The sequence below is a fragment of the Chamaea fasciata genome, unplaced genomic scaffold, assembly GCF_029207755.1.
Source record: "Chamaea fasciata isolate MVZ Bird 193981 ecotype frontalis unplaced genomic scaffold, bChaFas1.0.hap1 SCAF_10, whole genome shotgun sequence".
Lineage (NCBI taxonomy): Eukaryota > Metazoa > Chordata > Aves > Passeriformes > Sylviidae > Chamaea > Chamaea fasciata.
The window spans coordinates 6,303,033-6,318,215 of NW_027094095.1; the positions used below are offsets into that span (position 1 = coordinate 6,303,033).

Below are 15,183 nucleotides of genomic sequence, written 5' to 3' on the forward strand. Positions count from 1 at the left end.
ACAAGTTGCACTCTTCATCTCAGGCAGGACTTACCCTCCAAAATACAAGAGCTTGATAATCTTGCTGCTTGCTTAGGGGGAACTGACATCTTTCATTCAACCACAACGAGCTGAGGTTCGAATCATTCATTAACCAACACCTCAACCAATGTCAAAGTTCTCCATAATTACAGATACAAAAGTTCTGATCTCTGCTTCACAAGCACCCAGCAGGCAGGAGAAGCTACCTAAGGGCAGCCCAAAGAGACACAAGCTTTAGGATGGCATTAGGTAAAATCACCACTGGCAGCAGAAGGAAAGAGGTAAGGAAGAAGCGCTCTCTGTGCTCAGTGGAACAAGTCACCTGTTAACGAAGTACATGGAAAAGAACAACATACATGTTCATCCTTTTCACCCCAGCTTTCACTAATAAGGTCCACTCAGAAGCCTACCACACCCCTGAGGAGCAGCAGTCTGCTGGAGTAAGAAGTTCCCTCCAAGCCAGAAAGACAAAGTTTGGAAGTACTTCAGGAAATTGGAAACATGCAATCTATGTAGCCAGATGGGCTGTATCTAAGAATCCTGAGGAAGCTGGCCAGGGCAGCTGAGACACCACACTCTAGCACTTTCTGAAAGGCCATGAGACTGTGAGAGGTTCCTTCTGACCAGAAAAAAAGGCAAATATCACAACCAGTTTCAAGAGCAAGGAGGAGGATCCAGGCAACTACAGATCAGCCAGCCTAACCTAAGTCCATGTGAAGATTATAGAGCAAATCCTCCTGGAAGGCACCTCCCTGCTCAAGAAGCACAAGAAGATGACAGGGAATAGCCAGCATGAATTCCCCAGGGACAAGTGGTGCCTGATAAACACCAGAGCTTACTGCAAGGAGACAACTGGCTTAGCAGATGATGGAAGAGCACTGGACACCCAAGGCCATTAACAACAGTCTCCCACAGCATCCCTACAGCCAAACTGCTGGGACAGGCGTGGGGGAAGTGAGCAATGAGGGGTTTGGGAATTTGCCTGGACTGCTGAGCTAAAAGAACAGCCACCAGCTGTCCCAAATTCCATCCAAGCAGCTGCAGTCACATCCCCTGGGGATCACCACTGAAACCAGCAGCACCACCCAATATCTTCATTAATCACCCAGGTGATGGGACAGGCTGCATCCTCAGTAAGTCTCCAATGGCACCAAAGTGGGAGGAGTGGTCAGCTCCTACTCACAGGCACCTGGAGAGGCTGGAAAAAGGCAAGACCTCGTGAAGTTCAATGAAGGCAAGTGCTGGGTCCTGTATCAGAGGCAGAACAGCCTCATGTGACAAGATGGGCTGAACATGAACTAGATAAAGAGTCACTTATTCAGAAGAGTATTTGGAGATCCCAGGAGAAGAAATTCTGCCAACAAGTCTCCAGTAGATGGTCATGGCAAAGGCAGCTGAGCACAGCGCGGGCTGTGTGCAGGAGGCCAGGGAAGGCTCCGTGTCCTCTGCTCACGCCCCGAGGCCGTGCCTGCAGTGCAGCCAGCCCTGGGCTCCCCACCCAGGACTCACACAGACACTCTGGAGCACGGCCAGGCTGGCCGGATGGCAGAGCACATGGTGTACACTGAGGGGCTGGTGGAACTGAGTCTGCACAATCTGGTCAAGAAAAGAGCTCTGAAGAATCCTTATTACTGTCAGCTCTCTAATGAAAGGGTGCAGAAGAGAGAACTGGACTCTTCTGGATGATGGACACTGACAAGTTAAGAGGCAACAGACACAAGCTGGAAAGGAAATTTCAACTAGCTTAAAGGAAGGGAGGAAAGAAAAAATCACTGAGTGCAGTCAAATGTGGAAATAGATTACCTGGAAAGGTGCTAAAGGCTGGAACAATCTTATCTAAATTATTCCTGCTTTAATACAGGCAGGGAACAGGATTAGATGACCTCCAGAAGCCCCTGCCAACCTAAATGACTCAGTTTTCAGAAATTACTATTTGACCTGCCAATTTTTCTATATTAGAAACTTCCCTTCAGCAGGTTTTTCATCAGGCTTATTACTTTTTCTCATGCATTTCAACATTCCAGTTCTCCTGTACATACAGTAAGCCTACGTCCAGTGTTGTACACAGAAATGTAGTACATGTGTCTTATCTTCTTGCCCTTAGAACTTCTTCCCTTTTTACTGCCGATCTTCCCCCACAACCAGGAAACAAGTTTTCAGCATCAGAAAAATTTTGCACTTTTAAGCTTACTTGATCGAAAACACCCCTAAATCTAAAATTTCCTCAATATCCTGACTCCTGATACAGGGATGATGAGAGTAGGAACGCAGAGGGCTGTGACCCATCTCATTCTGTGGCAAAAGCTACTTTTTCCCTCTGTCCACTTAAAAACATTAAAAAGACAGTTGTCTCTGCTACTCTTTCCAAAGAGTCAGAAATATTCCATGAAAGACACAATCTAACACGTTTTCCACAAGGGCCTTTCCATCCAGAGCAATCCATTTTACTCAGCAGATTTTGGAAGCCTATTTATGTTCTGTTTACAAACAGTCACACCCAACAAAGTAGTCTGTCAGCTTCACAAAGTCCCCTCTGGGAACACTCCTGACAGCAAATTTAAATAAACACCTAAAAAGCCACAGAGGTTTTCTAATAATCTACACATTGTTTTTGTTTCTCTTCAAAGTTAGGAATACAGGAAAAAAGGTGAAATAAATAATTTTTAAAACATGTCAGTTTTTGTTTATGTCAGTTTTTGTTTATGGACTATGACTCTGTTAAAGAAGAAAGAATCCCTTCAGAAATCCAAGTTACAATAATGGCTCCTTCAACAGCTGTACCAGTTTAATAGAGCAAGACAGAGACTGGAACAACCTGCCAAAGGTATGAATTTCAAAAAACACATCTGATCAAAATATACTTGAAAACAACTTAACCTTCACTAAAAGGACACCTCCAGGAAGCTCAATGTTAATGGCTGAAAGGTGCAATTTAATTCCCACTTAATAGGTCAAGATTGAAATTCATGGGGAGAAGCTGAGAATTATTACAGGAATGATTAGCGTAGCTGGTGGCCCAGAGTAAACAAACCTTCCACAGTGTATTTCCACACATTTGCATCCTTTTTGTTAAAAGTGCCTTTTTTTTCTTTTATTACCAAGATCAAGAGTGCCAGTAAGACCTATCAGACCACTGGGTGCATAAAATGAGCATAATCCCATGACAAATTAATCTAGTCTAGAAATCAGAAAGTATGTAATTACTAAGGTAAGGTAAGTTTCAAATAGCCTTCCTATTTATAGCAGAGGTAATAGCAATATACAACTAATTATTTTTAAGTTAGAGCTGAATAAATTTACAAAACCCCCTAACAATGCTGAGATCACTCCCTGAAATTAAGAACTCACCAAAAAGTTCAGAGAGCAGGACACATGAACGCAGGAGAGTGAAGAAAACCACAGAGGGTTTTTTCTGTGGGCCCATGGAAGAACATAAACACAGAGATGGCTCTCGAGTCCGTTTAATGTTGCCAAAAGTAAATAAAAAATTACACCATGGCTTCATAATTAATCTAAGACAGTATTGGCAGGGGAAAAAAAAGAGCCACCACCCTTTACTATCATTGCTACCTTCACCACCAGCAGCTGAAGTCAACCAAACCCACAACGCAGCTTCTCCGAGCAGCACTGGCTTCTGCCATCGACTTCCTGACCACGCAGGCAGGTCCCAGCTGAGGACCATCACACACCTGGGACTGCTCCACTCTCTGCCCACCAACACCCGAGTTCCTCCTCTGCCCTGAGCCAACGTCCACATGGCCGGGCAAGGGAGCTGCTCAGGAAGTTGTTGTAATCAGAGTACCTCAGGGAACACAAAAAAGAAGAACTAGAAGTACATATTTTTAACCAGATTAGTTCTTTTTACTCACTTCCTGGCTGTGGAAGTCCCTTTGATGAGAGAAGGAGCAGCCACAGCCCAGACTGTCTTGAAATGCTGGGGAGTACCCCAGGAACACAAGAGAGCCACATTATAAACCCCATCTTTTTGCAATCCCTTTACTAACACCCCCAAACCTTAATCTGTGAATCACTTTTTAAAGGGCTGAATGCTGTTTTTAACCAAGCAATACATTTCACTGTAACCATTTTAAAGCAAACACTGCAGAGCGATTTTTACAGTTCTCATATGTACCAGCCCTAGAGTCCTTTCAGAAAAAAGCAGTTATTTTAAAATTCAGATAAATAAAACAAAACAAACCCAGCATGACTTCTCACCTCTAGCTAAAACAGAAGAAAGCAGTGGAAGGCTCTGTCACTCACAGAGTTCTGGGGTCCATCAGCTGGTGCTGGGTCGCCTCTGGACACTCACTGGCAGCATTCTTACAACACTGGAGTCAATTTCTGTTTACTTTAACTGTATTTGTAATCTTTTCAAGTTTAAACTACAAAGTATATTATTAATCATTTTAATTATTACCATCTAACCCACACAAAGAGAGTTAGCTACAATCCTACTTAAACCCTAAACAGAGACATAACCTGCAGAACAAACCTTATATGCCCAGTAAACCTTCATACAATCTGGAGCCAAGCTGGTGTGACAGGCAGTCGGGATTTGGCCTGTGTCACCGAGGTTTGGCGAAACAAAGCCACGGTACCTTTCCTGCGTTTAAAGGGATAACAAAATGTTGCCGCTTACCGTCAACAAGCTGTTTGTCTGGAAACTGACAGCACACCTGCCCTTCTGAAAGTTTTAGCTGAGAAACAACGTGGTTGAGAGACTAGAGCTCGACAGCGAGAGAGACAAGCAACGCTTACCTAAGGCAGTTACTTCTTAACTGTCGCTAGATTTTTCTGTTTTAAAGAAGAACTGACATTTTGAATCCTTCCTCCCCCTCTCAGGGACACTCTGGATGGATACACACTCGGACACAGCTGTGAAATGCGGTAGGATATGATTATCCACAGCACTATCAAACGAAGCAGTCTTAGCGACACGGCTCTGAGAGAGTGACAGCAGGAGCAAAGTACGCTCGACACGGCAGGAACTTACACACGAGGAGAGCCACCAAGTCCATTTCCTTCAGCGCCGTACCTGCTTCAGACGGGATCAGCAGGTTTTCAAGCACTTTTCTCTAAGGACAAGAATTTCTGTACTAGCTCACGGGTCGGGAGAGAGTGGAAGAGGGCTTAAAAATTAAAACAAACCACCAGAAGAAAAGAAAAAAAAAAAAAAAAAAAGGAAAAGAAAACCACCCCAGAACAAAACACAGCGTAGATGAGTCTGACGCATGCAGACGGCACGGATTTAGGACAGGAGTTTGCTAGTCTGGGCTCCTGGGAAGTGACTTCACTTTTCCCGCGGAGGAGGCAGGGAGATGAACGCTTCCACAGCTCTCTCGCTTTCCTGACCAAGAAAACAACTTTATTTTTTAAACCCTGCACCGCGCTCGAGCTCCTCTCCCCCCGGAGCGCCACTGCCCAGGGAACTCCACGCACACAGACAAACAGCGAAGAACGCGAACGAGCGGGCCCGCGGCCAGCGGAGGAGCCGCCGCAGGTCAGCGGGCACCAGCGCCCGTCACACGGGGCGGGCCGGCGGCTCCGCGCCCCCCGCGCCCCTTCTCCTGCGGGAGCGCCGCCCTCCCCGCCCGCGCCCCTCACCACGCCCGCTCGGCTCGGGCCCGCCCGACCTCTCACCGGTGCAGCCGGGCCGTCCTCCCCGCGCTGCCGCTGCCTCCAGCCCGGCGGGGCCGCGCAGCCGCCTCAGGGCCGGGCCAGCGTCGCCCACATTCCGGCGGCGGGAGGGCGGGCGGGTGCGCGCGCACGGCTGACACGGCGGGAGGGCGGGGGGGAAGGAGGGACGGCGGGACGGCGGCCGCCCTCGGCAGCCACGGCCCCGCCGGCAGCGCGGGCGGGCTGCGTGCTCCCCGGGGACGGCGAGCGGCCGTAGGCCACCAGCCGGCCCGCCTGCCCGTCGGGGTTGATGTCCTGTGTGTGCGGCGCCGTGGGAGGGACTGCTCCGGAACACGGAATTATAGCATGGGTCGCGTTGGAAGGAGCCTTAAAGACCATCTCGTTCCGCCGTCCTGCCATGGGCAGGGACGCCCTCCGCTGTCCCAGGTTGCTCCAAGCCCCGATGTCCAGCCCGGCCTTGGACACTTGCAGGGATGGGGCAGCCACAGCTTCTTTGGGCACCCTGTGCCGGGGCCTCCCCCTCTCACAGGGAGAAATTTATTCCCAATATCTAATCTAACCCTGCTCTCTAGTGGTAAGCAATTGTTCTGCGTCCTGTAACTACATGCTCTTGTAAACAAATTACCGCTGTAAGTTCCCTTCAGATCCTGTAAGGCTACAATGAGGTCACCCCGAAGCCTTCTCTTCCAGGCTGAACAATCCCAACTCAGCCTTTCATCACAGCAGAGTGATCTGCTCTGATCACAGAATGATGAAGTTGGAAGAGACCTTCAAGATCATCCTGGAATCACTCCAGCAGGTTCATATCCTTCCTGTGCTGAGAGCCCAGAGCTGGAGGCAGGTGGGGTCCCACCCGAGCAAAGCAGAATCCTCCCCTCTGCTGCTGCCCACACTAATTTTGATGTATGCTTCTCTCCCACCCGTCAGCAAGCACCCAGCAGGCACTGAAACGTGTCAAAATCCTCGCCCACAACTGAAGGACAATGGAAGCAACCTATAAATCACGGCGCTCTTTGGAAAAAACGAGTGAAGTTTGCCTTCACATTTTGTACCCCGGTCTCGCCAAGTAGTAGATTGTGTTTGCTTATAGACAGTGGTTTGGTGTGGTTAAACAAATATTTAAAAAGTAAATATCTATGCTTAATTAAATATCACCATTGTTTATGTTTAAATAAAATATGTTTAATTTATGAAAGCTTGTCTTGTTGGGTCGTGTGTGAAACAAATTACATTTAAATTAACCACAGCATCTATACAGCTTGTCGGTGTTCCCCCCATTCCAGATGTGGTTCAGCAAAATCTTAAGGAATGTCACACCACGGCCTTCAATAAAACAACTTTAGCATAAAAGCCTGTGGGCTGTGTCCTCTTGCCCCTGGGACAGCGAGACTGCCCATTTGGGCATTGATTTTAGGTTGTTTTCTTGTTACTGGGGTCGAGAGGTTTGTTTGTTACACGATTTTTATGAGCTGAACTGTCGTAAAAAACCTGTGTCAAAGCTGGCAAGGCAAGCAGGCAAAGGAGAGCATTTCACAGGAAACAAAAAAAGAAAAGCAGGACTCTCTGGGCAGCTCCCCATTTAAGAGTTGTTACTATTTGTCTATAAATGGTGTAAATTAAATTACCTTCAGATTGCTTTTATCACACCACAGGTTCAGATAATCCACAAAAGCACAGGGAAAGCAGAAGAATTCATGGAGAAGAGGAAAATTATTTTATTGAATATTACAATAGAGAATAAGATGAAAGTATCCCAGGCACTGTAACGCAGGCACTGCACACTGATGTATGAATGTGGGTAATAAATGGAGGAATTGAAAGTCGTTATATTCATAACCAGAATTAGGAATAAATGATCATAACTGGTTATTGGAAATGAAGAGTTTGTTCAGGAAGCCTAAGTAGGAAAAAAGACACACAGGGTGGAGAATGAGCGACAATATTTGGGTAATGGCAAAAAGGAAAAGAACAGCTGTAACCAGATGATTTACAGGGGAACAGTCCAAATCCAAAACACAGCCCCACACCAGCCACTGTGAAGAGAATTATTTTAACAAACTCACCAACATGCAAAAAAATCATCAAGCTAAACTGCAAAAAGAAACAATTTATTTAAGATGCTTACAAAAATCATCTGCAATTTTAGACAACACATTTAGAAAAATGGCTAAGTAATCTGAAGGCTATTAGCACTTCCCTCAGAAAAGATACTGGGGTTCCATGAGACCAGCGAAAAGCAAACAGTGCCTACCCTAAAACAGAAAAGGATGAGAATCAGAGGCCAATCAGTTTTATTTTGTATTAGACAAATTACTGGAAGAAATTATTAAGCAAATTATTTTTAAGGCCTTGGCTGATAAGAATAGTAACATCTCAAAACCAAGTTACGGAATTTTGACTGCAGGATGGCTTCTGACAATATACCAGCTAATGCTCTCCTAAGCAGGAGAGCAAGTAGCATTGGCTACACAAAATTTGGTTGAAATGCTTAGAAAATGGCGCTCAAACGTATTATCAAGTTAGTTTTGCAGTTAGTCTTCCAGATGCTTACATCCTAAGTCCTGAACTGCTTCTGGTAGGGAATAGGATAGGGAATATTTTTATCATATTTGTGGAGGATATCGCGGCCAGGTGAGCTCTGTAATCATTTTGGAAAATCTACTTGGAATTGAACAAGTCATGATGAGTTGGAACAAAGATCTGTAGTAAAGAGGATGTAATTCAACAAGGTGATAAAATATTACACACAGCTGGGAATATTAATTGGCTGCAAAAAAAGCCCATGAGCTGGAGACAGAGGCAAAGCGGTTGCTTTATAGAAAATCTCGGTTTGTGGTAGTTCACAAATAGAAAATGAGGCAACAGTGATTTGTGACCCACCCCTTACCACACACACAGGCATTCCAAGCATCCCAAAATGTCTTGAGACAATTTGATGCTGCAAAAAATGTGACTACACTACTAAAATGTATGAAAAGGCTGTCAAACACAAGAGCAAAATAATTCTTCTGCTCAAAAAGGAGCTCAAGGTTTTCCTGAAGAACAGTCCTTATTTGGGGGGATCTCCTTTCAAATACAGAGATCCCTGTGGAGAATGTAAAGAACTACCAGGAGCCTGGACAATTTGACCTTGAGTCATACTGAAGCACGACTGGATGGAATTCAACTGGACATCTGAAAAGTTCGAGATAAGCCTTCACTGACCTCATAAACATCACAGGACCCACAGCCCACCCAGTCCTTGCAGACTTCAAACCCGCCACAGCTCAAAACAAGGTAAGGGAGAGGCAGGCAAAACAAGGCAAGGCAAGGGAAAGGGTGAGCAAGGCAAGGGAGCGATAAGGCAAAGGAGGGGCAACACAATGGAAGGGCAGGGTAAAGCAAGATAAAGCAAAGCCAACCAAGAGAGGGGAAAAGGATGGGCAAGGGAGGGCAAAGGCAAAGAAGAGGCAAGGGAGAGGCAAAGCAAGGTAAGGGAGAGTAGGGAAGACAAGGGCAAGGAAAGGCAAATCAGTGCAGGAAGACGGCAAGGAAGGCAAAACAATGGAGGGAGAAGGGCAAGGGAGGACTGTCTTGGTTTAAAAGATAAATGCATGTCAAGGCAGGTGGGAACCATCCTGGGATGGAAAGAAGACCTCTCCCCCCAAGTTACTTTACTTCGAAATTATGGGGCATCCATGTAAAAATGTAGGCAAAGGAGTTAACAGTACTCCACTGGAAAACAGCCCCAACATATCAAGAGACAAGAAACAGAAACTTCCCACGTGCTAAAGATACCATTTTCCCCCTTTAGTGTAGTAATGAGTACATTCGGCAGGGGCTGCTGGAACACTTTGGGAAGCAAAGGCTGCAATGGCTCCATCGCTGACGGCACAGGGAGGGAAGGAAGGAAGAAAACTGCTCCTCCTGCAAACCCACCCGGGTGGCAGCTGGTCTTGGCACTGCCAACAGCAGGAGGCACAGGCTGGGAGAGGGAGCCAGGGCTCAATCGTGGTGCTGAGCTCCTGTGCACAAAGAGATGCGGCCGAGACTGCCCGGCTCCAGGCAGCACACCGTGCTCTGGGTCCCCCAGCGAAAGGAAGGACCCACCTGCAGCCAAGCCTCGGGTCACACCTTTCACAGCACCAAACCGCAACTCCTGAAAACCGCAAGAGGAAGAGCCCATCCCCCAGCCAAAACTCCCCAACCCCAAAACTCCACTGCAATGCCAGGGCCATCGACCACTTCCTTTTGTGTCTTTCTTGATCACTGACTATTAACCCAGAAAGCCGCCTCCTCCGCTTCCAGGGTCTCCCTGATAACAGTGGGAAGAAATTCACTGAGAAACCTAAATCCAAGACAAGGAGCAAGTCAAAACAAGGCAAGGGAAGGCAAGAAGGGATAAGGCAAAGAAGGGGCAAGGGAAAGACATGAAGGGGCAATGCCATGGAGGGGCAAGGTAAGGTAAGGGAATGCAAGGAAAAGGCAAACAAGGGACGAGCAAAACAAGGCAAGGACAGCCAAGAGATAGGCAATTAAAGACAAGGAGGGGCAAGGCAACAGCAAGTTAAGGCAAGGCAAAGAAAATACAGAGCAGGGGTTGGCAAGGCAAGGGATAGGCAAAGGAAGGAAAGCAAAGGCAGGGTAATGGAGAAGCAAGGGAGGGAAAAGGCAAGGAAGGGGGCACGGAAGGCAAGGCAGTAGAGGGGAAAGAAGGGGCCAAACAAAGCAAGGCAAGGGAGGGGCAATGAAAGGAAAATGACAGCAAGGCAAGGGAGGGGCAGGCAAGGCGTGGCAATGAAAGAAAATGGTAGGCAAGAGTAGACAACACAAGGTAAAAGTAGGAGAGGTAAGGCAAGGAATGGGAAGGGTAGGCAAAGCTTTTTGAACCAAGACAACATAAAATGTGTATCCTTTTCAGGCTGGCCATCTCCAATCAGAGGTCTCTGTGCAGAGGTGCTTGGGCACAGGAGCCTTGATGCGAGGGTGCTTAGTTAGGGATAGTTCTCATTTGTGCCTCGGAGAGTTTTCAGACCAGAACGGCTCACAGGGACAAAACTGCAACAAAATCCTGTAAACTGTGCTAATAAATAAGCATTAAGTGCTCTTGAACAGAGGATTCAGGTGCACAAACAGATGTGAATGGTAACAGATGATACTCTAAAGCCAAACCAGGTGGTTATGTAAATTGTACATGTGAGTATAGCAATAGTCTTAAGACTGCGTATGAGGAAACAAGAGTGGAAACATGGCAAAACAAACCAAAAGGCAAAAAGTAGCTTCTTTCAATGCAACAGATTAGTAAGATAAAAGAAAAATTATCAGTGACATTCATACAAACTTGTAATTTTACAGCAACAGAGCTCAGCAAAATTTGACTGATCTCAGAGGTAGAGTCGCTTTATCTTCCGGATAGATTCTTCCCACCAGTCATTCCAACGCTGAATCGCCAGCAGCTGAGCTGAACTTTCTTCCTTGATCTGGGCAAACATCTGTTCAACTTTACTTTTGTATTTCTGTATAAAAAACCCCAATGGTTATGGACAAAATTAGTAACGACAAAATATAATTTTATTTGCCTAAATCCAGGTCCTGATCCATTGTGTCAGAAGATTGCATAGAGGCCACTTTTTTTTTTTGCCTTTGACAATAGAACTATATTAATAATTAACTATTAGCTGTGTTCCTTTTAAAGAATTCTGAAATTAAATTATCAGCAATGATTAAATTATGCTAAAATGCAAGATCTTCAGCTCACTTCCATTAGTTCCTAAGAGTAGGGAGTTGCCTTCTCTCAAGACCCAAGTATGCATCTCCAACACAGGATGCACTCGGGCTCTTCTTGCTGGAGCTTCTTAACTCAAAAGTATGAATGGAAGTATTGCAAAACTGCTAAAGTGTTATTTCCTCTAAACAGAAACTTGTAGACTACCATAAAAACCTCAAGGCACTTTAATATTCTTAAAGAGTCCATGCTCCATAACATAAAGTACTGTATTTTTAATGCAAGACACATGCAGGAAAATACTCCCGTGGTGTGCGTGCGTTCTACATCCAATCCTTTTATCCAACCATTTGTATTAAACCATTTGTATCCAAACAACCACATTCCCTTCAAATCTGTGTATTCAGGTTCTTAGGCACCAGAACTAGCTACATAAAAGACACATGCAAATTGATAGTTTTGATGGCATTTGCCATCATTGACAGTATATTTTACATTCCCCTATTAAAAACAGATATTTTAAAAAAGTTAACTTAGTTCAGTGGGAGTACAATTACATAAACACATCTCCAAGTGATTTACCGTAAAAATATTCTAATTGCTGAGCACTGCTAGTTTGAAAACCATTGTCTGTGCCAGTCAGAGGCTCAGAGTTGTCTGCATTCTTTCAACAGACTCAGTGAAGAAAGAGTGACTTTTTTTATGGTGGAAACAGTAATCTGTGATAGCTGCAGATATAAGATAGGTATGAAGTATTTCACAGCTCTTCATCTTCTATGGGAAAATCAGCTTTTGTGATCCAAGGCTGGAGCTGTAAGCTTCAGAAAGAAAGATGAGTGAAAACAAGCAGGACTGGAATGGCACTGGGGCACAGCTGCTTTTGGAACTATGATGCTGCCAAAATGTAGTGTCCTGTTTCTGACACCATCCACGCTTCTCTGCTGAAACAATTCCCCTTTGTCACGTCTCTGAATGAGAAGACTCCCCGAGAAACCAACCCTGTGTGCCTCTGACAGCATCACAAAGAAACGGACACGAGGAAGGATTTCTACACACGGGTAAATAGGGCCTTAAGATCTGCAAACACTGTGTACATGAAAAACTTACACAACTAAAATTCTACAATTGTCTTCTTAAAAAGCCAAACCCATAACAGCAGCAGCCCACTCAGAAGTCCTTCCCCACAGACCCACCGTATATGCAGCTTGTCCTGCATCCACCACTGCCAGATGGCCCAGGGTAGTCTTAGCTGTTGAAACTGATGCAGTTCCTCTGCAAAGAGTATAGTCTGGAGTGTCAGGAAGAGTAGTCTCAGGTATTCCTGGCCAACTCCTGTAAAAAACCAAAGCAACCAAAAAGCACATGAGGAAAAAAGTTAGAAAAGAGAACAGATGATACTAATTCATGTGACTTGTACTAAGGTGCCAAGGATCAATGTTATTTCTTTTTCCACAAAAAGTTTAGCCTAAGAACGTCTTTGTTTAGCACAACCACCTTTTCTTTTAAAGCATTAGGATTTCTCCACAGTACAGAATTAATTTATTCTGAATGACAATATTCTGAATAACTATTCATAGATCTGAATGCAATGAATTGATAACTAGTGACAGCCAAGTGGCATAGCAATAGCAGTGACATGGTATTTTTTTCCAATACTATATGTAATTCACTTTTATTTGGATCCATTGCAATTCTTTCTTTAAAATCATTACCCACTCACTGCTAATTCAATGACATTACTAAGGATGAGCAGCAGTTTCAACAAGTGCAGCAAAGGAACTATGAGGACAGTTATCAGTTATCAGCTATCAGTTCAGAGCGGAGGAATTAGACAGAAGAGTGTTCAGTATCTCCAAATACTACCTCCTTCCTTGTTTCACTAACTGTTGCACTTTGGGGGTTCCTAGAGGAAGTCCAGCTTGTTTACAAGGCATTAAAGTTGATGTCTTCTCTGCAGGCATTTCAGTTTCTAGAAGGTAACAGAAGATGTGCTCAGCAGAAACCAATGTCAGGAATACAGTGGTTTTGGAGTAATTATGCAGTTCAGTGCTCTTCACACTCAAGAAATAGCTTTGCTATTTGTGGTTTATTATGCAAATCTTTTAATTTAAAATACTACAGCATATCAAAGCCTCCTCTTCCTAGGGACACACTGCTGCAATCTTTGACAAGGGAGTGGAGGCCTGAACAAGCAATCTCTTCTCTTCTCACCTGGTACTTTTACATCATCAACAGTGATGGTTTCATCTAGTTCCAAGAGGAGCTTTTCAGTGAGGGCAGCCAGTTCAGAAAAAAAGCTCTGAGCACACTCAGCAGCACAATCCTATTGCAACATTGGAGACAAGTGAGAGGAATTCCTTTGATAATTTCATCTCCTTCCCTTTTAACTTGGCTCTGAAAGACTACACAAATATCAAACCGTGGCATTCTGCAGCAGCTGCAGATAACAGACATAAGGCTCAAAATTGCACATTAAAGGGTCTCAAAGTGTCTCTGCAGTATTCTTAACACTGCCTGATTATCTAAAGTTCAAAAAACTGTAGAGTTTTGTGTATAGCTACCTAGTAGTTACCAATTTGGGTTAAACATGAGAAACAAGCTTCTAGCCAAAGAGAAGATCATTTTGGAATTCAGGTACTTTGGGTGGAAATGCTTAGCCCAGGTGTTATTCTGAAACAGGGTATTTGTGTTTCTGTGTGTGTATGCAGAGTTAGGAGTAGGAGAGGATACTTTGGAACTAAAAATACTGTACTCTGCAGACAGTGTGGAATTTGGAGTAAATGGCCTGAGAGAAGTAAACAAAGGGCTTTAATGCTGGGGAACCAATCTTCACTAAACCTGGGGTAGAGAGGGAGAAAAGCTTTTTTATTCCTGAATCTCTCCTGTAAATTCAGCTTATTTCAGTTCTTCATCTTGTAGATGTGTAGAAAAGTGTAGAAAACTACACTTGTGTAGAAAAGTGTAAATTACTTGCACTAATGAAATGCACAGAGAAGAAACTCTTCCAGGCATCTGTTGTCTGGAAGTAAGAGAACTAACCAGAGGATGTCACCACCACAGCCAATACTCCTACCTTCCATTAAGCTCATAGCCAGTACGTTCTGTGAATGATACAAAATACTGTAAGTTCTACAATGTGTCTAAGCACCTGTGTGTGTGTCTGTGCAGATATATTTATGTCCATACTGCTCTAATGCCGACAGTACATCACTTGAAAGTTTAGCAATATATGAACAGGATTGCCTAAAACTGAAAAAAAAAAATCCAGTTTCCTTTGGATGGAGACGGAAAAAACATCCAAAATACATCCTCCTTTCCAAATGCAACATTTAAGTTCACATTAAGTAAGGGCTTTACAATTACCTGCAGCATCTTTGTGTTGAGGTGAACACCATCAGTTTGATCTTTTTGCCTTTTTATTTCCTCTTGGCACAAAGCCTCCAGCTGAAGGGAGTTATTTGGGTGTCCTAGAGAGTAATGCAATTTTCTCCGGTGCATAGTCTTTAAGGAAATATGTAAGAAAGAAATGCTTTCAGTAAAGAATGTACTGTGAGTCATAAAAAAGAAGAAGCACAAACATTTTCTATAAAGGTATTCAGAAAGACAATGAAAATGGAGCTACTTCTTGGCTGTCTGGATATAAGCTTTGCAGTGCAAATATGCACTACATTGCCTCTCTGCTGGCCTCTGGTCTCACTTTGGGATTTATTTTCAACAAAAAATCATCTCTTCTACCATGTGGTAAGTAAGATATTTTTTACATCTCTATATTGGTAATTTTTACCTCATTTTTAATACTCAGACATAATCTCAAGACACTG

At 44.4% G+C, this 15,183-nt stretch overlaps 2 protein-coding genes across 8 annotated transcripts in view; both read right to left on the reverse strand.

Annotated features, from left to right (window-relative positions):
- Positions 1–5,751, reverse strand: part of RABGAP1L (RAB GTPase activating protein 1 like) — a 228,604-nt gene extending 222,853 nt beyond the window's left edge. For 2 of the 7 annotated variants that reach the window (XM_066192172.1, XM_066192179.1), the window contains exon 1: positions 5,662–5,751. The gene's annotated coding sequence lies outside the window, so the exon portion shown is untranslated. Of the gene's footprint in view, positions 1–3,591; positions 3,814–4,236; positions 4,288–4,779; positions 4,897–5,014 lie in introns of those variants that run through there. The other 5 variants (XM_066192173.1, XM_066192176.1, XM_066192174.1 and 2 more) reach the window with 5 other exon arrangements.
- A 1,665-nt stretch (positions 5,752–7,416) lies between these two features.
- Positions 7,417–15,183, reverse strand: part of CCDC180 (coiled-coil domain containing 180) — a 29,878-nt gene continuing 22,111 nt past the window's right edge. Inside the window, exons 31-36 of the mRNA XM_066193062.1 lie at positions 14,726–14,863; positions 13,574–13,685; positions 13,226–13,331; positions 12,556–12,694; positions 10,991–11,153; positions 7,417–7,910 (exon numbers count right to left, since the gene is read on the reverse strand). Of these exons, the coding sequence (XP_066049159.1) occupies positions 11,022–11,153; positions 12,556–12,694; positions 13,226–13,331; positions 13,574–13,685; positions 14,726–14,863 (627 nt within the window). The 3' untranslated portion in view covers positions 7,417–7,910; positions 10,991–11,021. The remainder of the gene's footprint in view (positions 7,911–10,990; positions 11,154–12,555; positions 12,695–13,225; positions 13,332–13,573; positions 13,686–14,725; positions 14,864–15,183) is intronic.